Below are 26,184 nucleotides of genomic sequence, written 5' to 3' on the forward strand. Positions count from 1 at the left end.
AGACATACAGGAGGACTTCCTGGTTTCCAGGCGTGTAGCTCGCTAATTAGCACGTGAACTCTCTGTTCAGTGAGTTTATGGACCGTGATGACTCTGTTGTAAAACAGTTAGCCTAGCATTAGCTAGCATACTAGCCAACCTGGTTACTGGCTTTAATTAAATATATCAATTATCCTAACGCTGGTTACATGACTATTTAAATATCACATCCGTAATGTAATGCTAATATTAGCTAAACTGGCTAACAGTAGCTGCAGTTAGTGAACGGACCCAAAGCTGCGAATTTACTCCAGTGAGGAATTAAACTGGTGTTTAACGCTGAACACTGCGTCCAGATGGAGTAAAGGAGTGGAGTGAAGGAAGTTTAGCGGTGATTAGGGTTCCATGATGCATCACAACACACGAGTGTTTCAATTCCAGGAGTTTCCTGATGACTACGCTGACGTCACATCACGTTACTCAGACACGCTAATCAAGAGCGCGCAGGGACACAAACACAACACCGTTTAACAGGATACAATCATGTCTGAGGAGAGTCCGCCTGGCTTCCTGTCCCTCCTGCAGCTTCCTGTGAAGACAAGATGAAGGAGTGAGGTGTGTGTACGTCACTACTGCTCTGCTGAGGAACACAGGAATCCAGAGGACCACCTCAGACATGACAGAACATCTCACTGGTACACATCCCGACCTTCAGCGGTTCACAACCAGCCATACAGTGAGAGTCCAGCTTTTCTAACACGACCTGTAACACACTGCGTTGTGAACATTATCACCAGAACTGTCTGTGAACTTCATCTTCATTATAATAGCGTTATGGAAGTAAGACACAACTACAGGAAGCTGAACAACACAAACACAATGAAATCACGCCATGGCGCACGCAGACACACACACACACATTCATACAGAACCGCAGGCCACGTTTCCTCCGTACTGAGGGTTCTGAGAGCGCACTGCGCTGTATCTCACGTGGGACTGTTCAGTTTGTGAGACTCTGTGTGAATGAGGAGATAATGACTAAAGAAACTACAGTGAATTCCCTCCTTTTATCCACAGCATCGACGCTTTAAGTGAAACAGTGATGCAGTAACTGAGTGCGCTTCCACACGGCCCTCCATCATCAGCTTTTACAGTAAAACCGCCATCTTTCTGCATAAACTCTCACTCCAGGACACAGTAAGGGTGCAAACGATCCCAGTGAGAGGGGACGAGTTCACTTTAGTCCCCTTTTATCTCGGCGTGGGGTCTTTAAAATAATAATAAAGTCTGTGCCTTGAGGAGTCGTTTCTGTCGACGCTGCAGTTATTTACTGATTACAAGAAAAAAGGCAAAAACAGTCCAGAAGAAATCTGTTCATTACTAATTCATTAATTATGTAAATAATGTTCTATTGCTTTTTTTCAGAAAGGTTAAGGTGTAATTTTAATGAGCGCAGTGAGCAGATAATGAGCTCAGCATCGTCTCTCAGTGTGTTATATTAGTGCTGAACACCAGGATCGGAGCGAGCAGGTCATCAGGGGTGTTAAAGCAGGAAGAAGGTTAAACACTGCAGTCGGGTGGAATCATGTGACCTCAGCGGGGTGTAAACGATACACTCGGGTCACGATCCTTTCAGAAGAGTGTGTTCACCATTCAGTACTCTCAGAATATTTTCATTAAATATGAATGAAGAAAAATTATCACTGAAGACTTTTTATTTCTAGATCAAAAACAAACAAACAACGCAAAACACCAGGAATCTTTATCTGTAAAAAAAAAAAAAAAGTAATAAATAAAAAATGCCTTCAGGGAGGTTTATGAATCTATAAATTCTCTAAATATTTGATGGACTGAGTAAATAATCTCTCTGACCCAGAGATAAACATAATGAGGTGCAAAGCAGCGCCGAGGCGTCATTTTAATCAGAGATCGAGCTCTATACTGCGATTTCAGGGATGTGAGTGACAAATTTTAAAAAAAGAGGAAAATTTTTAGGCTCAACAGATGACCCCGAAGGGGTCGTCACGACAACGAAGTTGTCATGGGGAGGGTATGGGAGGGTGTGCCCTCCCATTGGTGGGGGTCTAGGGGGTCTCCCCCACGAAAATTTTTGTAAAAAGGACTTAAAATGGTGACACTTTAAGCACATAAAATGTAAAATTTCTAAATTAGCACATTTCAGTTTAAAAAATGTTTTGGTCAAATTTCATGGTGCTTTAGGGATACATGTTTCAGAACTTTACAAAAAAATTTTGAAAATGAGAAAAAAGTGTCATGTTTCAGGTTTGGGGTGCCGTGTCTGGCCTTAAGTCTGAAAAATGTTACCATTGATACCAAACTACCACCACTACAAATGTCATGTTAGGCCATATGAAAATAATTTCTTGTTTCTCATCACTATTTTTCCTCAAAATGGGTAGGACGGGCTTATTTTATTTTTATTTTGTTTTATTTTTCTGCTATGTGGGGGATAAAACACGAAAAATTGGAATGGTTGGAGCAGACTCTGGTTTCAGAGGCATGACGCTAAATTACCAGTGTAAAAAAAAAAGTTTATGGTGGGTCAATTTTTTTTGGTTCGGGCTGTAATGATTATGAGGAACAAGAATATAATTTTATGTGGCCTTACATAACTAGCAATAAAATTTAAACCCTGCCACCAGTTCATAGTACATGTACTTACTCTCTTCAATCAGACCTAACACCTGAAAAATTAATGGCTAAATAAAATTCCACACTTTCTGTGAAGTTTATACTTGCAATATAATTTCAGATTAAACCTAATCATTGTTCAAATGTATCTGTAAATATTAAATGTGCTAGTGATAAATTAGATTGGAATTATCACATTATTTTCAGAGAACTAAAAATTTCATTCAAAAAGTAACAGTGAAGGTAATGTTTTTAATACGTAGGATAAAACTATTATTATTATTATTATTATTATTATTATTATTATTATTATTGATGCCTACCTGGCAATGCATAGTTAGTCTTCTGAATCTCAACTCGACTCCTGTGTTTTTCGCTTTTCACGTGTCCACTGAGAGTCACAAATCCACGCCGTCCGTAGTTCAGTTCACAGCAACACAATTTGCAACGTGCGATTCCTTTCTTGTTGAGTTTTTCAAAAACCAAACTAAAAACACTTCCATCGGGAGCTTTGCGCTCTAACCAGTCCCAACGCCACTTATTTTCAATGCCAGAATCTATTTTCGTGACATCGGACTTCACAGACAACGCCGCCATTTTCATTCATACTCGTACATACCTGCCAACCTTGGAAAAAAATTTTGAGTAGCAACTTATCGTGGCGGTGCAGCGCAGCACAGCGTGAGGTCAGGCACATTTGCTGATCAGTATTGATTGTAATGAGGGAGCATGTGAACAATGTATTACTAAGCACAGAGTTCCCACTCACCACCATATCTAGTTATTCAACATACAAGCAGACTATGAAGAAAACAAGAACTCTTAATGAAAAGGCATGAATATATTTCCAATGCTTTCACCAAGACATTTGGCACAAGGCAACTGTGCCCCAAAAATATGTCCTTTATACAGACCTTAAACTTAAAGATAAGGGATAAATGTACTGCCTTTGGCATATTGTGTCTTAAATACATTGGGAATTATAAACAACAAAGAATCCCAAATAGCATGCTATGTCCCTTTTGACATTTAGCATTATATTGTATAGATAACAGAAAAACCAAAGGGCTATAGCCTATGTCTTTTAAAACAGACGCCGGCAGTCTGCAAAACACACACACACACACACACACACACACAATCCTTTTTTCATAAATTTAGTTTTGACCATAAAAGAGATTCTGTTGCTCCTCGCTACACTAAACATCGAAAGTGAATATTCCAGAGTACCTATATAAATATATTTTTTTCAATATTAATATTTAGTAAATGCAAACTGATAACCACACTTACAGAAAAACTTACTGAAAATAAATTATAGGCTACTCTGGCCTATCCAATAACATAGCCTTTATAATATTCACTGACCTGGCCTAATTTGGAAAAAACTAATGGCCTATGTATATAAATGCAAGCATTTCTATGTTAGCAATATTATTACCTGTATTTCCTTGATGGCTAATGTCAAAATCATAATTGCACACTGTGCAAAACGCATGATTAGGCAGTTTAGGGGGCGGAGGCATGGCCATTGATCTTGATACTTCGTTAGGAACTTCTGAGGGGCATAGACTCGCTTCTCTTTAGATTTGCTAACCTCTCTCTGTCAGTATCCTCATCTGACGTCATGTGTATTATTAACTGCAAGGCACGCGCATACACAAAACACACATCATCCCCTACACGCACTTACGTGAAAACACTTGGTGCGCTGCTCACTGAATCTCACATGCACGAGTAGCCTAGTTCAGAAGATTTTAACGCGTCTATCGGTCGACTGGATGGAAACGTCAGTAGGCTACTACATTTTCACTTTAGGCTATGCAATATTTTTTGGATTGAGAAGCCTGGGTCAAATATCAAAACAAGCTGGAACAAATATTCCCTCAGATAAGGCGGAACACTGTGGGTTGTCCTTGCTTTATTCACAATGCCCTTGCCCTGCCCATTTACCTTCAAAACGGTGTTTAGCACCGTCCTCCCTTGTAAAACCAGTCACAGTATGAAGATCGACCGAGAGGGATGAAAATCAATGTCGTTACTTTCGTTTTGACGGCTCCTCGGCTCTCCGCTTCGCCTCATAGCCTAGGCCTATTTGAAGAGTTTAAAACTAGCGCTGTGATTGGTCGAAGTCTTCTTTTCTCTACAGGTTGCTGGTCAATGCGGTTACACCCACAGACGAGTTGCCTAGTGCGCGAATGCACAGACAGTTGAACCGGAATATTAAAGATCTTTGTAGAGGTCTGCGCTGGACAGAATTTTCAGTCCCGCTCCCGCAAAGAATTATGATTTTCAGTCCCGCTCCCACCTGCCATATTTTGTCCCGCTCCCAAATCCCGCATGATGCAGACGTTCGCGTTATTTCTCACGAAAGTTCTTGTCATTGGTTTGGGGAATTAAACATGCTGAGCTTATCTGAGCTCTCCACTGACCGATCCTTCACCTAGCGCACGGAGCGAGGGTGCGCGTTGCCAGGCGCCATGCGCAGCTGAGGCTTTACAGAGATACCCAACACACCGACCAACATCTACAGTGGATATTAAGAATATTGTACATAGCTTATATGTCACTCCTCACATTTACATTCTAGGAAATACAAGTAGGCCTATAAGAAATTAATATAATTTAAAGACACAGCGTGATGGTGCCCCGCCCCCTACTTTGAGTGGATTTGAGCATAAATATCTACAGCTCACGTTCAGGGCTGCGTTTCCCAAACAACCAACCAAGTTAGCATTAAACCAATATGGTACGATGCAAGTTTGAACTAACTAACATCCAAAAAACGACCGTTTCCCAAAGCTGTAGTACCAACTTGGTCTGAACCAAGTTGATTTGAACCAACACAGTTCAAACCACGATGTTTTCAGATGTGTTCGGATGGTCTCGTTTATTGTCGGAATTCAGAGAAACAACCCGAAGTTGGCTGACAGCGCGAACGGCATTTCACCATTAAATGACCGTTAAGCCAAATTTGGTGCGTCCATAATCTTCCCCTGATGCTTGCAACTTGGTGTAGATGTTCATTTAGACTAATATAAAATTGCAATACCCCTCATTTGGAAATCACGTGTAAACAAAAGGCATCTCCATAAATTAAAGCATCATATACTAGTTTTGGCTATAAGGCTATTTGCCCTGATTAAAAATAGCTAAGCAAACTGCTGTGAGATGGCACAGATAACGTTATGTAGATCTACATGTTGTGTATTTATAGGTGGCATTGTTAGGTTTATTGTAAGTTTATTGTTTAGACTCTGAGGCTACGTTTACATTACGTCGAATCAGCGGATCATCAGATTAACGTTCTTAAAATGATTCGTGTTTACACTAAAACCGTTAGCCGTGCACACAGCAACACCAATACGCGGATACGCTCGGCTCCGCAGGCATCCTGCGCTCCAAATCACTCCACCCTGAACAGCGAGTGCCCTCTGGAGGGTGCGCACTCCGGCCTTGCGCAGCTCACAGAGTGCGCGAGTGAAGTGAACAAGCCACGATTCGGGACTGAGCCGCTGTGTGTGTGATCCCAGCGCATATCACTTATTACTTGCAAGTGGAAGGATGGCAAGCCTAAAGACAATCATAACTACACAATGGGCAGTATTTGCATCAGTATTTGCAGTATTTTCATACTTTTATACTCTTTAATGAAAGGTGATACAAGGCGGAAGTCCGCGCCGTTTTTCAGCAGTCGCGTCACATGACCAACGCCAGCGAATCAGGAAGGTGGATGTCACAGTGACGTTGTCCAATGAGACGCCAGCTAGAGCTCAGCACAGCGTATTCGCGTATTCTCAATGTTTACACAGCACCGGAGCTGATACGATCTAGATTGAATACGTGGACGCTGGCGGATTCCCGTTTCCCCGCTTTTCCAGGGGGGTTAATGTAAACGGACAGTGCATCCGCGAAGAAAACGAGACAGATACGGTCTAGTGTAAACGTAGCCTGACATTCTGCTGACACATTCCAAGTTGAGCGCTGCATGCGCTCATGATTGACAGCTCTCACTTTGATTGACAGCTCTCACTTTGCGCACTCGCACTCCCACTTTCTTTTTAAAGCAGCACTTACTTCTGAAGCACTGTGAGCTTCACTAGAGGAGCTCTGCTCTTCTGCCACGATCGGAGATCTCAAACACGGAAGAGCGGAAAGGAATCGGAAACGTACGCGAGATTAGACCACATCCGCAAATTTAGGCATCTTAAAATGTTTTTATTAATGCCAAATAAAATATCCAGCACAAATTATATATGATAGACATAAATTAATAATTTATAAATTTTATTTTAAACACGTTTTTAGTTAGCGGGACTGCAGCTTATCACCTCCCCCTCCCGCCCGAAATGAGCTTTCAAAATTTGCCCCGCGCCGCACTGCTTTGCGTCGGGTCCCGCGGGAGTGCAGGGCTCTACTTTGAACTCAAAGCCATCAATGGCTTTTTGCGTATTTTGAAGTGTTAAATCGTAGCAGCGTAGATTGATGTCTAAATGCGTATCTGCTACGCAAAAAGCGTAAAGGTTGGCAGGTCTGCTCGTAGCAGTGCATGTACAATAGCGACTCCTCTCCACACAGCGATAATGATCAGATCGCTGTAAGGAGCTTTCGTCACTTCCGCTTAGCAAAATCCGGAAAAGTTTCGCGCCAGACTTTACCGAATATATATATATATTTTTTAAATTTTAGAAAACGCGGAAAACGATTTTTTTACGCGGAAAGGCAATTTGAAAAACGCGGATTTCCGCGGAAACGCGGAGATTTCACATCCGTGGATTTTTACAGAGCTCCGTCTTTACCTGCATCTTCCTGGAGCTCTGTAGATCACAGCGCCGCGCACCTGGTGTCGACCCGATTCATTCCATTTCTATTCAAATTACAGTTTAATTTTAGTTAGTTTACAAGTGCAGAAGTGGGGTCGTTTTAATTTGAGGGACCGACTAGTTTTAGTTTAGTCGTAGTGTTGGTGTTGCACAGCCACAGAAATCCCATAATAACCACAGCACAAGGACACAATCTGTTCACTGGGCCACTATTAAACGCCTTATCGGTTCGCTGATCCTTATCACAGATATCCCATTTTATACACGGTGTTGTGTTTTAACACTGAAATCAGATTTAACAAGAACAGAAATACGTGACAAACAGGGTTTGTGACTCTGAACGTGTTGAACGTCAGCGTCGTCTAATCCTTTAAATAAATCTATTCTACTCCCATCATTCCAGATATAAATCACTGTAATGAGAACCCTGTCATTTACGCAGACCAGAACGACCCCGCGCTCCATTCATGGCAATGAGGAGGTCCGTCTGTGACGCACAGTGACACGCCCACTTATGAGACTGGAACTGTTCCACTTTTGCACCCACAGAGAGGAATTACGTCGCTCTATTGTGGTATATTCTCTCGAAGATCTTTGATTCTAGTGTATTATAGGCTTTATATTTACACACTGAGCAGCTTCTTCTTCCTTGTTGTTTTACGGCAGCCGGTATCACATTACTGCCACCTTCTGGAACGAGTGCATGACTGAGTCGAGGGGAACCCAAACAAATCCGAACCTGATTTTACCTGCACTTCTATTTCATTTTAGTTTGTGTTGCATTGTTCACTGGAATTGTTATTTATTTTTAATTTTTAAAAACTTTTTATTTTTACTTCAGTTAACTAAATTATTCTCACTGCTAGTTTTAGTTTTTATTAAGTATATAAACCCTGGGAAGTGTGAACTTCACTCCGAGTCCTGAACACTGATGTGTGTCTTTTCTTTATGAACTCGTCACTACACACTGAACCCAACATAACTGACGCAGTACTCACACTAATGTTCACGTTCAAATCAGAAATAATCTTTCATTACTTTAAGCTTTTTTATCAAAATTATCCTGAAATGACACGTGTACGTGCGCGCATGTGTCTGCACACGCAAGTTGGTGTGACTCTGGAACAGATTTCAGTGTTTGACATGTGAGTGAATGTGAATAACTCAGTTAAAGCTCATCCAGAAGCTCTGCCTAACACACACACACACACACACACACACACACACACACACACACACACACACACCATTATAATCATTAACAAATCAGTGCATCAACACAAAGTGCTCTACAGTAGTTCAGGGATTAAGGAATTCGATGACCAATCAAAAGTTCATGGGTTTAAATCTCAGCACCACCAGGCGGCCCCTGCAGTGAGACCCTCAACTGATCAGCTGTAGAAATGTAAACGTTAATGTCCTGTGACTCTGTAAGTCACTCTGAATGAGGGCATCTGCCAAACGCCGAGGGGAAACACTCGAAAACTACAGCGCATCAGTGGGGCGCGATCTACACACGACAAGTGAGGGGGCGGAGCTTCACTTACATTTCATCAGACAACCGTAAACATCATTTTCATAAATCTGACATTAGCTTACTAACAAACCCAACTGCTGGATTTACTGACAGAACGCGATCGTTAGAAGCGTTAGCTCACATGCTAACAAATCTGGCTAATGTGGTTTTACACACAGGGCTGCAGTTATTATTCTCATTCCATTCAATTATTCGATCAATTATTTGTTTCAGTTAACTGATTAGTTGGATTATTTTTAACATATATTAATTACAAAACTGTAGAACATTTTAATCTGCTAACGCTGCTATAAAATGACGAGCTCTTAACTCGTCAGAATTAAATATCAGGTGAAGTCGCTTCATATCTCGCTGAAAAAATGAGAAAAATCCAACCTTTAACTGAAATCAACTTATTCAAAGAAAAACAAATCCCTCATCAAGGAATCACTATTTTCAGCAAAAACATCTGCATTGAGGTTTTTTCAGCTGGTTTGTGTCAGATCTGCGCCGAGTCGTTTCTCTCTGCTCACGTCACCATCAGCAGGTGAAGCGAGCTCCTCTGTAACCGCGAGTGGCTGTCTGCTCTTGGGAACGTGCTGAGTGAGTTTGTACGATGTGAGACGGGATTGTTCCTGAACACTGCACACATTTATGATCATGTTTTGAGCTCCAGATCCCGTAGCTTCCTTTTCAAAAAATAACATCACCTGCTTTGTCTTTATGTCTCTGAATAACCTGCTTTATGAATTCAGATGGTTTCATGCTTTCAGCAGCCAATAACACGCCAAACACAACACGCTGTCAGCTGAACATACCGTAGCTGTGATAGTCTCAGTTACCTGCACTGTTTATTCAGCCTTCTATAGGAAGAGAGATCTCACTCTGATAATAACAAACATTTACAGATTAATCAGCGTTAAATCTGACTGGACGCACGACACGACCGAGTTTTTCACTGGCTATAACGACAGCTCTGGGGATCCTGACTGTATTAGTATTTTTTTTGCTTTTTAAACAATACTTTACATTTTTGCCATATTTTTCCGCAGTTCTCTGCGTTGTATGTTTTATCCTCAGCGTTTGGCAGCATTTTCCTCCCCAGCAGTCCGTGACCCAGTGATAAAGGGCCCGTGACGACCCACCAGTGCAGAAACACTGATATAAAGAGTTCCCAGACTGGAGAGCAGGGTGTTTGTGGTAACCTGCTCCACCGGTTCAGTTAAATGTGTTTTTAGTGAAAGTGAAGGAGAATAACACAATAACACAGTCTCACTGACTGAGAATGAAAATTATTGCCTTCTATTTTTACTATCAATTTTTAATGATTTATAAATTAGTTGTTGCAGCTCTACAATAGTCATCAATAAACTCTCTTGCTAACACACTTAGCTACTAATTTAACTATTAAATATAATAGATTCATAGCTCACGAGTGAACTTTGGCTGATATCTTTAATTACACAGAAAAATGTGTTAAATTCTCGTCAACCTGGTGACTGGTTTTACTCTCTGTGTGTCTGCTCTCTCTCTCTCTCTCTCACACACACACACACTTTCTCTCCATTCCTGCAGCAGCAGCACACTCTCCACTGTGTATGTACAGAGTTCAGTCTGTGTGTTTCTGTGAATGTATGGACATAGTGTGTGTGTGTGTGTGTGTGTTTAAGGCTGTGAGTGTTTTACCTCCAGTGTGATTAAAGCGCTGCATTGCTGTAGCCACACTGACTCTGAAGGCCTCCTCAGTACGCTGCAGCATCTGTGTGTATCTGTCCCAGTAATCTGGAATATCAGCATCAATCTTCTTCATCCACTCTGTCTTTGGGATCAGACGTCTGATGTTGCTGTCATAGTACTCAGACTGCACTCCATCCACCTGATTGAAAGCTGTGAATTCTGGGAAATTTATTCCTGGTGTGACTGCAGTGTAGAAGAATTTCACAGTGTGTGTGACTGTAAGAGAGTAAAAACACACATTTACATTGTTTAGTAAGCGATCAGATACAAAAGGCAAAACAATAATGTTATGATAGGATTCTGTTTCTGATCATTAATGAGTCGTGATTCAGCCACATCACTCAGGTTGAACCCGGGAGACGTGCAGACGCAGCCTTCTGTCTGTAATCACACTTATTATTCCATCAGGATTTTACCACTGTGTATTTACTGTTTACTTTTATTATTCACTTCACTATCACTGTTCTTTGCATCTTGTTTTTTATCACATCTGAGCAACACTGAACTGCAGCAGATTATTCGAGTCTTTTGTGGAACCGAGCGCAGCAGCAGCACCGGCACGCGTAAGAGAAACACACAGAACAGTATGAAGTGACACGCAGGAGATCCGGCGCATCAGGGACAGGCGGGTCACGTGATGACAGCAACAGGCTCCTGACATTTCATGGCACTGGGGCCGATACTTTCAGCCCACGTTAATGATGTAAAAATAAATCATTTTTACATTGTTTTCCCCAAAATGTGTTTGAGGGAGAAAGTAAAAGTTGACAGATGGAGCACACAGTTTCCAATCCAAATACAAATTACAAAAGGAAAGACAGGATTGTGCGTTTACTGTTTATTTGGTTTGAATTTAAAAAAGTAATTTTTTTTTCTGTCTGTGTGCTATTCAAAGAAAACACAACATGAAGCCAGTCAGGTATTACAGACGTGTGTGTGTGTGTGAGATTTACCCCAGTATGATGATGATGCCATCACTGAGACCCTGTGCCGAGCTCAACACTAACAGTCTCGCTGTTGATTTACTGATAGAACAGATTTTACTCTCCACATTTAACCATCAGCTGCCACCAGCTCCATTTAAACGTATGAAAGGGAGCGTGATTTTAAAATTCTTTATGAACAGAAATCGAGATCAGTGTTCTCAGGTCCTCTCGTGCAGGACCTGCGGTGACAGTGAATTATTTTATCACATCAACTTCAGATGATTAACGGAGTCTCTGATTCCAGCAGGTTTACTTTTTAAAACTCAAACTCATGTTATTTATATATGGACACACACATTCCTGTATCTAATTACTTATTCTTATCTAATTATTTATTATTATGGTTTTTTTTTTGCAGAATCTAGTATGAATAGCTCATGTTTAAATATAAATAGCTCATTAGCTCAGGTTTAAAGTCAGTAAAATTCTGTAAAGCTGCTTTGCAACAATGTCTGTTGTTAAAAATAAACTTGAATAGGTTTTTAATTCCACTCGTTAATAAAATCAGAGATTTAATGAGTTTCTGCAGCTGAAAACAAATTCACCGTCTTAATGAAAATTCATGCAATTAAAAAAAGAACTCCCCCAAATGAATCTAGTCCAAAATTACAACTCATTAATTAATATCAGTGATTTATATCTGTGGCAATTAAATTAATAAACATTATTTACATACAATTTCCAAAACTCCTTAATACCAGACATCAGTACCTTACTGAGTAGGAGTTCATGGGAGTCTTGGACACACACACACACACACACACACACACACACACACTACTTTCTATGGCTGCCTTCACAACAGAACTCTTTCAGTATTTGATGGAGAGAAGCAGCGCCCTCTGTTGGTCCACTGTGTCACTGCACTCACACGCCTCCTGTAATTAATGACGTCACTATAAATGATTTACAGCAGGTACAACTGCACCTAGATAACAGGCCGGACTGGGATGTGGAAGCAAAACTGCTTCTTAAAGCATTACAAAGACCGAGCTGAAAGAAATCCTGCTGAAGTGAGGAGAACAGAAATAAGACACCGCCACTAAAGTGGTGACAGCTGAAATGAAACAGCCCTGACGAGTCAGACAGGAATCATCTAGCCAGTGAGAGGAACTAAAAGAGCTGAGAACACTTCAGTACTGAGGTGTGAATCGCTAAAACAGGATTCTACCACTGAACTGAGGATAATTTCATAACACACAGACTTAAAGTGCATATCACGGGTAAATTCAGGAGCAAGATCAATGTAATTCTCCTATTTTATATTAAACTTTGGTCAAATATCTGTCACATTTTGCATTTTGTGCAATTTTTTTACCTTACACAATACCAGAAAAATTCAGTTGAAATCAAGCCATTTGAGGCGAATTGGTCCGCCTCTGAAAAAACTCAGCATTTGGATTTCCCGGCAAACAGTGATTTTCGTGACATCGCGTGCGGGATGCCTCCCTCTGAATCCTACGTCAGCGCTGGTTTGTTTATGAGAAAACGACCTGGTGGTTTTCTGCAAATTTCTTCAACGTTATCACGTAATTATTAAAATGGTTAACAGATGTATCGTAGGAGGGTGTAGCAACAAAAATCATGATGGGATTAGTACTCATCGTTTCCCAAAAGACCGGACAATGAGAGAGAAATGGGAGCGCTTGGTCTACACAGGCTGTGCACTGAAACTGTGCAAAGCTCTCGCAGCCTGCTGGCGCTTCCGCAGGTGACGTCACGAATCTGGCTCCAGACTCCCTTGGGATTTTTCCAGACGCGTTATTTTATTTTTTTTCTGCTGTAGACAGATGGCCTTGTGCAAAATTACCCTTCTGGATGAGTGTGTTAAGGGACATTCTTTCATATTTAAAAAAAAAAAAGAAAAATGAAATTGGTCCAGGATATACACTAAGTTAGTGTAACTGAAACAGGACACACCCTCTGGTCTGATTTCACAGAGTCAAAGGACAGACTTTAATAGTGATTTTAAAAAAGGTAAGTGTGAGAAATATGATGCTTTAGCAGCTTGTAAGAATACAAAGAAAACCCCAAATATAAAGAATTTAGAAAAAAAACAACCTATTCTCACTTTTTGGTACTACTTAAGTGTAATCTTAGTATTTTGCATTACGTTTCCTCTCGAGTTGCCTCTTTAAATTTTGTGCTACATTTGTCTTTTTGCTTTTCTTGTTTTCTTTAGACTTCTGTCCTCTCTTTGATGTGAGAGAGAGAGAGAGAGAGAGAGAGAGAGAGAGAGAGAGGTGTGAGCTGAGAGAAGGTGGTGTGGTGTGCACACAGACGCACATCACTCCACAGCCAAGTGCAAGTTTTGTTGAAAGTGTTTTTACTTTTACAGGCATTTATTTATTTAAACTTTGTTGGGAATTCCAACATGATTTCCACTCCAGTAACATGACAGGGAGGAGTATAAACACTGTCCAGTTCAGTGGTCTGTATGTATGTACATATTAAAAATAAGTTATGGAGAAGATTGTGCCAAAGAGGTACGCTGCCTGGAAAAACTAAAAAAACTGGCGCGACAAAGAAACCATCTCCGCTTCAATCTCCGCTGCCGGTGTCTCTGAAATTTCTTCCTACCTATAATTTCTTCCTACCCGTAGCGGAAATTTATAGCTGTATCTGATATTTTGTCCTACCTTGTGAAAATATCCTACCAGCACATATATCTTCTTCCCTCTGTGTTCAGGGTAGTCTATATTGGTGAAACGGGCAGATGCTTCCACACTCGCAGGAAAGAACACCAATTAGAATGTGAAAAAGAAACAACAAAAAGACTCACAAGATCCGAAAAAGAAAAAGCAAACCAAGAAAACTTAAAATCAGCCATTTCAGACCACTGCAAACGACAGAATCATATTATGAATTGGGAAGAGGCCAGAGTCATTCGCGCTGAAGAGAATAGATACCAGCGTTGGATTTTGGAGGCAGTGGAGATACGTAAGCGGGCGCAGAGGACGATGAACTGGGATGAGGGAGCGTACGCTCTGTCACATACCTGGAGCGCAGTCCTGGGGCAGCGACCTGACAGCAGGAGGCGTGGACTACCTGTCAAATTGGGCGGGACATTCACGCCTCCATAGAGTAACATCAGCTGATAAGGCACGTCACCACTCGACATCTGGTGACTGTTTTGAAGAAGGTGGAAGTGTTCGCCGAAACTGTCAACAAGTGAGGCAACATACAAAAAATATGTGTCTTAAGAAACGAACTTAAAGAATAGAACAGTTCAGTGGTCTGGTTTATGATTTAAACATGACCCCATCTGTCACTGTGTGGATCTGCAGTTTATAGATGCAATAAAAAATATGAAATATAGATTTAATATTCATTTTATTATAACTGTAGCAGGTTCTGGTCCTTGTGATTTCTTCCCCTTTAACTCACTCTTTAAAATGAAAACAGTTTTATTATCTCTGAACGCTGACTGTTCTCTTGGTTTGAGGTGGGAATGATTCTGACATCCAAATAACTCACAGAGCGAACAGGAAGAAAATCTCAGCTCAGCTCATCATCTCCAGCCGGTTTATCCTGTTCTACAGGAAGAAAATCAAGTCCATAATTTCCATCCAACTTGTCTTTTTCACATCAACACAATAACAGAGTTACTAAGCCCCGCCCCTAACCCAGCTACGTCATCAGTAACCAGGGAGATCCCACGGCTTCAGGCTGGAACCGGAAGTAAGCGACTCCTGCAGTTTACTGTGTTTCAGAATAAACACTGATTGTTATTGAGGTTCAGTGAATAAAATAAAGCAGTTCGTGTCTCCACCGGAACAGATCACAAGGGAACAAATCCAGAGACCCTGTGATCACATGTTATTATTCCACTCGAGTTCGGAGCTCGAAGAGACAAAATAGTGCACAGATTACTGAGGCCCAGCTCGGATTCATTCATTCATTTATTTAGTGAAGGAAATGAGAAATGATTTTTATTCATCTGCTCTCCCTGTAATGGAGTTTAATCAAAGCTTTTAGCTCAATAACTAATAAATAACACTCTTTTCTCTGAACAGTTCATTAGTAGCAGCGGGTCACTGGGGATCTGGAGATTTTAGCAGTAAAACAAAGTCCTGCTGTGAGTTTTTATAATTAATCTACAGAATATTACTTTATAAGGTGTTCACTAATATCCTGCGGATTCAACGCTGTTAATGTTGGGGTTTAATGCTTTATTTACAGGTTTCAGAAAGAGAAGGCAGTGAATTGGTGTGAGCTGATGATGAACCTTTACAGAAGAAAATAATAGAGTGATGAATAAACCCAGTAAACTGACCTGCTGCTGCCAGATGGGCACCGAACACCAGGAACAGCAGCACCTTCATCACTGCAGGCTTCAGAGCCCAACTTTATCTTCTCTAACGGGTTCTGATCTCAGCATCTTCTCTCTCATTTTCTCTCCCCACTGTTTGTGTTTCTTTTCCGCCTGCCTTCTTCAGTTTCTTGGCGGATCAAGTCTCTTTGGTGCATACCGCCACCTACTGTACAGGAGTGTGTAAAGGGACTTGGCAGACTATCATGGCTATCTGAAGTTTAAGAGAGAAAAAAGGATCCTGGATCCTTATAATTAAAGCTGTATCATTAAGAAAAATAAATAGGGATTTGATCCTATCTCTCTGCATTCCTTCTTCCTTAAGGATGTTTTCTATCCCATTATCAGCCGCTCTTTCTCTCCATTGCTGTCTGTGTTCTGTGTATTTATTGCAATTAAATAAAACATGAACTACATCTTCTAGAACTTGACATTCACTACATAAACCATTCCTCTTCCCTATTAACCGTAGAGTGCCATGAAGACCTGTGTGACCCCACCAGGAAACTGAACATTTTTTAAATGTTTTTAGAACGTTCGCATAGAATTTTTCGTGAACATGAAACGAATATTGCATGAACATTACATGAACAAAGAATGAGGACAGGTAATGTTCATATGCGAACATTATACAAATGTTCACAAACATCATATGAACAGCTGAAGCAGAACATCCTATGAACATTTGTAGCAGGTGTCCATCCAGCCACACCAGGGAGCTGCTATTCACAGGGATCTGGATATTTCCATACAGGCAGTGGGCCTACAATTTTTATGACTGTATTAGAGGCTTACTCTCCAATATTGAGAACTAAAAATAAAGTAAAACAAACTTTATGAATGTTTTAAAATTCAATGTTTTATTCCAATAATGACTTGCAAACAATATGCCGGATAAACATAAACATTACTAAATCTCCGCATGAAACAAAACAAACTCTACACCAATCTTTTCATCTAGACATCTACATACAATTAATAATACATCATATTTAAGAGCAAAACTGAACAGTTTTAACACAAACACTACAATCAATAATAAGCACATTCTGAAAAAGATATTTTGGGGGGCTTTTTTTTCACCTTTATTGGATAGGACAGTGTAGAGACCGGAAATGAGCAGGAGAGAGAGACAGGGAGGGATTGGGAAATGACCTCAGGTTGGAATCAAACCCGTGTCCCCAGATTTATGGTATGGTGCCTTATGCACCTGAGCCACGACACCCCCCCCCCCCCCCCCCCATGTTCTGAACAGCTTTAACCAGATGGACAGCCGGCCCCTATTTCTATATATGTCCCCCTGCTCCCTTTCAGAGAAAAGGTGGGGGGGACAAAAAAAAATTAGATACAATATCTAAAAATAAAAAGGCCTCTTAATAAATTTTATACAAATGTGTGTAAAAAAAAACAAAGTACAAGTTAATATATAAAGGAACACACATCCTATTAGAAAAAATGTTACGGTTTCTCAAACCTGTAATCTGGGTCATCATCAGAGTCATCTGAGTAACCCACTTCCAGTTCTACCTCTTCGATTCAGATTCAGAAGAATTCTGACCTGCTGCAGAGGCCCCAGGTGCAGAAGGAACTGCATGAGTCTTCCGAAGAGGCTGTTGTCTGGTAGAGCACTCTGGAGATGAGGTCAGAATGTCCTCCTTAGAGTCCTCGTCAGAGGAGAGAGGCCTCTTTCTACCATTCACAGAGTTGATGGCTATGGCTGCGGTTTTCTCTTTTGGAGTAGGATTGTGTTTCTGTTTCTGGGTGGTTTTGTCCTTAGGTGTTTTATTTTCATCAGACTTTTGCTGGTCAGGAAAAAGTTCAGGATGGTCCTGTCTATACTTCTTTGATTCTGCTCGGGTAGGACAGCTTCGGATTATGGCACCAATTGTAGAAATGATGGTAGTACTGTCCATTGATGTGATACTTATTGCAGCCGCCATGATAACTCGCTAAATTTGTGGCATGTCTCTGGCAAGGCTGCCTTTGGTGGTTCCCGACTTGCCCTGACTGCTGAAGCACTGCCAAAGATAAACAGGGGCTATAGCGTACAAGCAGTTCCTGACAATGTTTGCTACTGTATTCTTTCCTAGTTCCATTCCAGGGGCGTATGCAGTCAAGGCATTGATGACGGCATTCCTCCAGCGCTTGGTTTCCTTGTCCTCATCATCAAGTTTGTCATTAGCACTCTTCGGCTGCAAGTTGAAAATTACCATCATTATTCATCAGAAATGATATATATTTTACTGTTCAGATACTGTATAATTTGAGCTGTATGTTCATAATTAGTATTCTCAACCCAACACCTTATTGTACAGGCCCTATATTTTTATCAAGCTGTTTATATTGCTTGCAGAATTTTCTCAAGTTATAGCTATCAGCTAGGTATATACCACACTGGTGAAAGCAGATCAGACAAAAATTAGGAATCCTATGTACCTATTGCTATTTGTGTAAGTTAGTGCATTGCCATAAATACAGCATGTTGTTTCATAATATACTGTGTAAAAAATAAAACAGTAAAATTTTATTGAAGTGAAGAGGATCTGATAAACAGAAAATATATTAACTCACTTCTTCAAGTGACTTTACTGGAAGGCCCATTACTTCCAGGCACTGCTTGTAATTGGTTCGAGCCTGCACTTCTGGTTTAGAGCTGGCCATTCTTCGGATGATAGTCTCAGCGGTGTCCTCATCATCTTGTTCCCTCTCCTGGTATGTCCGGGAACCGACACTTTCAGGGACGGTCCGAGCATGAAGTGCATCAACTTTGTCATTCAGCTGTTTGATACTGCGAATTATGTCATTCTGCTTCTCCTGGAACACAAAATGTATATATCCATATGTTACAACCTTAATACAGAAGTTCCCACTTTACATTAAATCCCATGCTTCACAAACAATTGAGCCAATGCTGCTGACCTTTCATCATGAGCATGGACAAATCTGTGAAGGAACAGAGGTAAATATTGTTGCAGTTATTACTGAACATACAATTTCACAACATACTAAAATGAACTTTCAGGGAAGTACCTGATGTACAGCAAAAATTCTACAGGAACATCCTGTCATTTCACGTAGTATTTATAGAACTAAAATAGTTATTTTGTAAAATTGTACTTAAACATTCTCATGTTGTTCCCTTAAAACTATCAGAACATGCATTCACCACACATAAGCAACACAGCCAGTGTTTAAGCAGCGCATGCCAAACACTTGCCAAACGACGACGTGCCCTAAACTCAGGTGCAGGTCTTTTTGCAGATGACTTTGAGCCTTTATCAAACAAAAGTAGTGACAGTGATATATATATATATATATATATATATATATATATATATATATATATATATATATATATATATATATATATCACCCATTTCCTGGAAAATTACAAAACATATGGAAGCACAACTGCTCATTGACAAGACAGGAGAATGTGCAAGATGCATAATTATAATCACTAAACTTATTATGATCATCTCAGAGTTCTTACATCAATATCAATCTACATTATATGAAATTATATCTGAAAATATTTATGAATAAAAAAACATGTCCAAAACTTAATTACAATTGCTCACAGACTGTATAGCCACTGGATAACAAAATGGACCAACGAAATTCTTTCACCACAAAAGAATGAGTTGTACAAGTCAATTCCTGTTGGCCAGTTAGGGTTTGGGAGTCGAAGGGAATCATGTCAAATTTCAAGTTAACCTTCCTCCAGTGTTTGGGTCGGCACCGACCTGTTTTTAGGTTTAGCATGCATAAAAGTACTACATAAATTTGTTTATTGCATCAAGACTTTTTGACTTTGTCAGGAACTTCTATTTAAACAAAATAAAATCCAAAAAAATTTTTTACTAAATTATAAAATGCTCTGGTGAAAATTGTGACCTTTGTGTTGTTAGGGTCAATTTCGACCCAGTTAAAATATAAGATTATAAAACAATAATAAATGCCAAAACTGAAATCATAAACACACAATCAGCCAACAGCCTACAGCCAGCTCTTCCTCCAACCACTTGAGCTTCAGTCAGGGGCTTTTCTCTTTGCCTGTTTGACAGAACAAAGACAGACATGTCCAGGCATGTAAGGCCAATTGAGTTTAGAGTTGGTGACTTGCAGAGTACACATCTCCAATTTACAGCATGCAACAATGAGAAGAGGACTGAATGTAAGCCAAGCTCTGGATCATATCTTTGCTGATAATGAGGCAGAGGACACAGAGCAGTATAGCGATAGAGATGAGCAGGTCTCTGAGGAGGAAGATGATGTGGCGTATCAACCGGAAGACACAGACACATCTGATCAGTCTGATGAGGAGGTCACCGGTGCTGAAGCTGCTCCTGCTGAAACATTCAGATCCAAAAGTGGCAACATCTGTTGGAGCTCAGTACCTCCTGACGTACATGGCAGGACAGCTGCTGCAAATGTCATCAAAATGATCCCTGGGATCACAAGGTTTGCTGTGACAAGAGTAAGTGACATCAAGTCATGTTTTGATCTGTTTGATCGGATTGCCAAGGTCAACAAGAACGCTCATGGAGTTAATCACGGTGTTCTTCGCTCACTTGGGAAACTGCAAGGTTCTGCTGTCTCTGGATTGTCACCTGTGTTTCCTGCGAAGATTGGCCTTTTAAACTCCCGCTCCATCACCAACAAAGCATCGCTCATTAATGACCTGATTATCCAAAAGACCCTGGACATACTTCCGCTGGTGGAAACATGGCAACAGGCTGAGGACTATTTACATTTAAATATGTCTTCTCCATCTGGATACACATATTTTTCAAAGCCCCATCTCACAGGGAAAGGTGGAGGTCTAGCTGCAGTCTTCAGATGTGGTTTGAAACTTAAAGAGATTGTTTTTCATGATGTTACATCTTGTGAATATCTGGCTTTGAAAACCTCCACTCCCACACCGATGTTGCTGCTCTTAATCTATCGACCTCCCAAATCATCGCCATCTCTCTTTCTGTCTGAACTGAATGAACTGCTAACTGTAGCCTCATCTGTCTGTCCTGCTGTCATTCTTCTGGGTGACTTTAACATTCATGTTGATATTAGTTGCTCCCTTACTGAGGAGCTCTTGACTGTCTTTGAATGTTTTGGTTGAACTCAGCATGTTGACTTTCCCACACATAATCATGGACATATACTTGACTCGCTTTGCTCTACTGGTACAAAAATTGTATCTGTATCAGGTTCTGATGTAGGTTTTACTGACCACAGGTTGATTGAGTGTTGTCTCAGTGTGCCACCTTCTAAACTTCCTCTGCGTTCTACTGTCTCTTTCCGTAATCTTTCTTCTATTGATGTGCATTCTTTCTCTGCCTCTCTCCTCTCTTCTTTTTGTAAATTTGCTGAGGTTTCCTCTCCTGATGATACAGTTGCTATTTACAATAATACGATATCTAACGCAGTTAACACTTTCGCTCCCCTTAAAATTAGACAGGTCTCCGCAATTTGCGCCTCTCCTTGGTTCACCTCTGAGCTTAGGGCCTTGAAGGCCAAGGGAAGGCGGCTAGAGCGCCTTTATAAGAAAACTGGCCTTACTATTCATCTTTCACTCTTCTCTGAACACATCACAAAGTATAAGGATGCTCTTAATGCTGCTCGATCCTCCTACTATGCTAACATCATTAAGAGTGGCAATCACAGACCCAAAACTTTGTTTAATACAATAAATAAACTTCTTCAGCCTCCTTCCTCAACCACTCCCAGTTCTCCTGCTCAGTGTCAGGCTTTTTTGGATTTTTTCAAGGATAAAATTGCCAGTATTTACCAACACTTTCATTCTGAAATTCATTCTTCTGTCCCGCTAGTAGCTCTTTCTCATAAAGCTGACTGCTGTCTCTCTGCTTTCTCTCCTGTTGATTCTTTTAAAGTATCGGAAATTATAACTAAGTCCTCCTCCTCCTCATGTCTGTTGGACCCTGCACCCGCTGCACTTCTTAAATCCTGTGTATCTGCTATCTCCCCTTATATTGCTTATATGATTAATCAGTGTTTTGCTTTAGGCACTGTTCCCATCTCCCTCAAAATTGCTTCAGTTACACCAGTACTAAAGAAACCTGGTCTAGATTCTCTTTCACTGTCCAATTACAGACCCATTTCAAATCTCCCTTTCCTAGCTAAAGTAATGGAGCGAGTTGTAGCCTCTCAGCTTCATACTTTCCTTGCTCAAAATGATCTTTATGAACCCTTTCAGTCAGGCTTTCGTAATATGCATAGCACTGAATCTGCTCTCTTAAGAGTTGTTAATGACCTCCTGCTCTCAACTGATGCTGGTCATCTCAATGTCCTTGTTCTCTTGGACCTCACAGCTGCCTTTGACACTGTACATCATGAGAGACTCATTTCCAGACTATCTTCTTTTGGTATTACTGGCTTAGCTTTATCCTGGTTTCAGTCATATCTAGCAAACAGGCAACAGTTTATTTCTATTGGTGTTCATAAATCATCCACTGCTACTGTTGCTCAAGGTGTGCCTCAGGGTTCTGTCCTTGGTCCCCTTCTTTTTATATTATATGTTTCTCCTATAGGCCAGATTATTCGTAACCATGGCCTTAACTTTCATTGTTATGCTGATGATATTCAAATCTACATCACTATCACTCCTTCCATAGCCTCTGTTCAGCTGCTAAGGTCTTGCATCACTGACCTTAAGCAATGGCTGTATAAGAACTGCCTTAAACTTAATGCTGACAAAACAGAGGTTCTATTAGTAGGTACTAAAAGACAGGTTCAGAATTTCTTCAGTTTTACTATTGATGTAGATGGTGTGTCTATTCATCCTTCCCAAGTTATAAAAAACCTTGGAGTTATCTTTGACTCCACCCTTAAGTTTGAACCCCATCTTAAACTAATTACCAAGAATGCTTTCTTTCACCTCCGCAATATTGCTCGTCTCCGCCCTTTTCTTTTGGAAACTGATGCCAATATGTTGGTCAATGCATTTATTTTTTCTCGTCTTGACTATTGCAATTCTCTCTTTTATGGTCTCCCTGCCACATTGCTCAATCGCCTGCAGTACATTCAAAACTCAGCAGTAAGAATCCTCACACTCACCAAGCGCACTGCTCACATCACTCCTGTTTTACAGCAACTGCATTGGTTGCCAGTTATCTCCCGGATCAAATACAAAATTTTGCTGTTAACCTATAAAGCTCTTCATGGTTTCGCTCCTTCCTATCTCTGTGAGTTAATTCATTTGTACTGTCCCTCCCGCTCCTTCAGATCTTCTGTCTGTGGACTTCTGACTGTTCCTCGTTTTAAATTGGCATCTATGGGTAGCAGATCATTTAGTGTTGCTGCTCCTAAACTTTGGAATTCATTACCACAATCGCTTCGTGACTGTTCCACACTCTCTTCCTTCAAAGCCAACTTGAAAACTTTTCTCTTTACCTCACACTATTCTTCCTAATTTTTTTTGGTGGTAACTCTTTTGTAAAGCGTCCTTGGGTTTGTGAAAGGCGCTATATAAATTGAACTTATTATTATTATGCCATTGTCACTAAAAAAAGTCATAATTGCTATGACAAACCTTGAAGGAAAAAAAGTCCATGGCAACATGTGGAATGACATTGATGAGGAATGCCTGGATGCCTACATTGGTGTTCTTCTCCTTGCTGGAGTGTACAGATCCAGCAATTAGGCCACTAATAGTCTCTGGGACGCATCGACAGGCAGGAATATTTTCCGGGCAACAATGTCACTTCAGACCTTTCGAATGATATCAAGAGTCCTCAGATTTGACAACAGAGACACCAGAGCAAAATCTGACAAGCTTGCTCCCATCAGGGATGTCTGGGAGAGATGGGTGCAACTCCTTCCACTGATGTTCAACCCAGGGCCAGAGGTGACAATAGATGAACATTTTCTCCCTTTCCGTGGAAAATGCCCGTTCCGGCAATACATGCCCAGTAAGCCAGGCAAATATGGCATAAAAATCTGGGCATGCCTGGATGCCTACATTGGTGTTCTTCTCCTTGCTGGAGTGTACAGATCCAGCAATGAGGCCACTGATAGTCAACAGAAAAAAAAAGACTTGTTTTTTGCCCTTTTCTTGAAGTAAATATACATGGGTCGAAATTGACCCGAAACACCATAGATGTTACTATAGTTGATAATATTAAAATTAAAATCTTTTTTTTTTTGAACATTTAAGAGATGTGATCTAATACCCCTCAGTAATAGTCAGGTGACAGAACAACCTTTTATATGTTTACATCATTCTCTTGAGGTTCATTTGACCACTTTTTTATATTGAAAACGAGGGGTATGCTGTTAAAAGAAAGGCCCAGGGGGCCACAACAAAAATATTAAAACCAATCTTTTCATGGATAAGGGAGCCTAACAAGGTAACCAAGAGGTAAGAAACAAATTGGATGATAAATAATTATTTTTAGGGTATTTTATGGCTGATTTAAAACACGGGTCAAAACCGACCCGTTAACATCAGAGATAGTAACAGAAAGCTAACACCAGAGGAAGGTTAATTCATTTATTTTTTTCATTTGATTAAACTTTAGTGAAATAAACCTTCTATAATGCTATTGCACCAGCCTTGATCTCCTCAATTCAATTTACAGAATGCAACTCCAGAGCATTTTTGGAGAAGTTTGTATTGCCATTAGGATTTTTTGCACTCTCCCAGTTACTGTTGCTGGTGGAGAAAGGGCATTTAGTAAACTGAAACTTATCAAGCGCTACCTCAGGTCAACAATGGCACAGGAGAGGTTGAACAATCTGGTATAGGTATCTTTATTGTATAATTAAGTCTAGATGTTTTGCCATTGTTCATGTGTGGATTTGTTGATATTGTTAAGTATTTAACTTTAATATTTTGCACATTAGCTGTGGTCATAGATATCATTGCTATTGTTCATGTGTGGATTTATTGATACTGTTGCTAAATATTTAACTTGAATATTTGAACATTTGCTGTGTTTTCTAATAAATGTGTGATGCCTAAAAGAAACCAAAAACACTGAGTGGATTTCTTGCAGTGCACTATGTAATTGTATCAAAAAACTAGTGTAGTTATTCATCAAGGCATACATCTGATCACATACAATAAGTCAATAAATGGAGGAAACAAAGGCATACATTTTCATTCTCATCATCTCATTATCTCTAACCGCTTTATCCTTCTACAGGGTCGTGGGCGAGCTGGAGCCTATCCCAGCTGACTACGGGCGAAAGGCGGGGTACACCCTGGACAAGTCGCCAGGTCATCACAGGGCTGACACATAGACACAGACAACCATTCACACTCACATTCACACCTACGCTCAATTTAGAGTCACCAGTCACCCTAACCTGCATGTCTTTGGACTGTGGGGGAAAACCGGAGCACCCAGAGGAAACCCACATGGACAACATGCAAACTCCGCACAGAAAGGCCCTCGCCGGCCACGGGGCTCGAACCCGGACCTTCTTGCTGTGAGGCGACAGCGCTAACCACTACACCACCATGCCGCCCGCATACATTTTGTAATCCTGATTATTGATGATGTTTGCTGGAGGGCTCTGGAGTCTCCATAATGTGCATACAGAATGTTATAAATCCATACTGATACAGTGATGCATGCAATTTCTCTCAACACAAACATTTGGATTGAATGAACTCCATAGGCTTCTGAGTGGCCTAATAATAGTTGCTCATAAAAGAAAATATATCTTCTAGCCTAGTAAACTAGACCCACCCACCTAGCGGCCAAAAATATTTTTGCCTAGCGAGTGGGTCTAGCCTCGCACCATATAAACAAAAACACCCCGGGCATCAAATCGTGCCCGCCAATCACAACGCAAGGTTTTTGTTTGGATTCTTTGGGCGGGCTTTTGCAGGAGTGACGACAAAGCTGCGCAACGCTGGAGAAAGCACAGCAGGAAAGATGGCTACGGCTCTGAACAGCGCGCGTTTGACTCCGCTTTGGAATCAGTTTTAGAAGAATTAGACTTGGAGTTTTCGTTGAAACATGAGCAGGAAGAGGCTCTCCGCTCATTCCTTTTCAAGAAGGACGTTTTTGCTGTTTTGCCGACCGGCTATGGCAAAAGTCTGATCTACCAGCTGGCTCCGCTCGTAGCCAAAAGGATGGGGCTAGTTTGTGCAGTACGAAGAATTAATAAACAGCTTTGAAACATTACTTTTGATTGTTTCTTATTTTCCCG

At 40.7% G+C, this 26,184-nt stretch overlaps 1 protein-coding gene across 3 annotated transcripts in view; it reads right to left on the reverse strand.

The window, feature by feature from the left end:
• LOC132872746 (BOLA class I histocompatibility antigen, alpha chain BL3-7-like) overlaps positions 1 to 26,184 on the reverse strand; it is a 223,758-nt gene that overhangs the window by 65,495 nt on the left and 132,079 nt on the right. Inside the window, exons 1-2 of one of the 3 annotated variants that reach the window (XM_060907795.1) lie at positions 15,970 to 16,138; positions 10,657 to 10,923 (exon numbers count right to left, since the gene is read on the reverse strand). The exons of 1 other annotated variant lie outside the window; for it this stretch is intronic. In XM_060907795.1, the coding sequence (XP_060763778.1) occupies positions 10,657 to 10,923; positions 15,970 to 16,018 (316 nt within the window). In that variant the 5' untranslated portion in view covers positions 16,019 to 16,138. Of the gene's footprint in view, positions 1 to 10,656; positions 10,924 to 14,691; positions 14,826 to 15,969; positions 16,139 to 26,184 lie in introns of those variants that run through there. One more of the 3 variants, XM_060907797.1, reaches the window with a different exon arrangement.

This window comes from Neoarius graeffei, chromosome 24 (genome assembly GCF_027579695.1).
Source record: "Neoarius graeffei isolate fNeoGra1 chromosome 24, fNeoGra1.pri, whole genome shotgun sequence".
In the NCBI taxonomy this organism is placed as follows: Eukaryota; Metazoa; Chordata; class Actinopteri; order Siluriformes; family Ariidae; genus Neoarius; species Neoarius graeffei.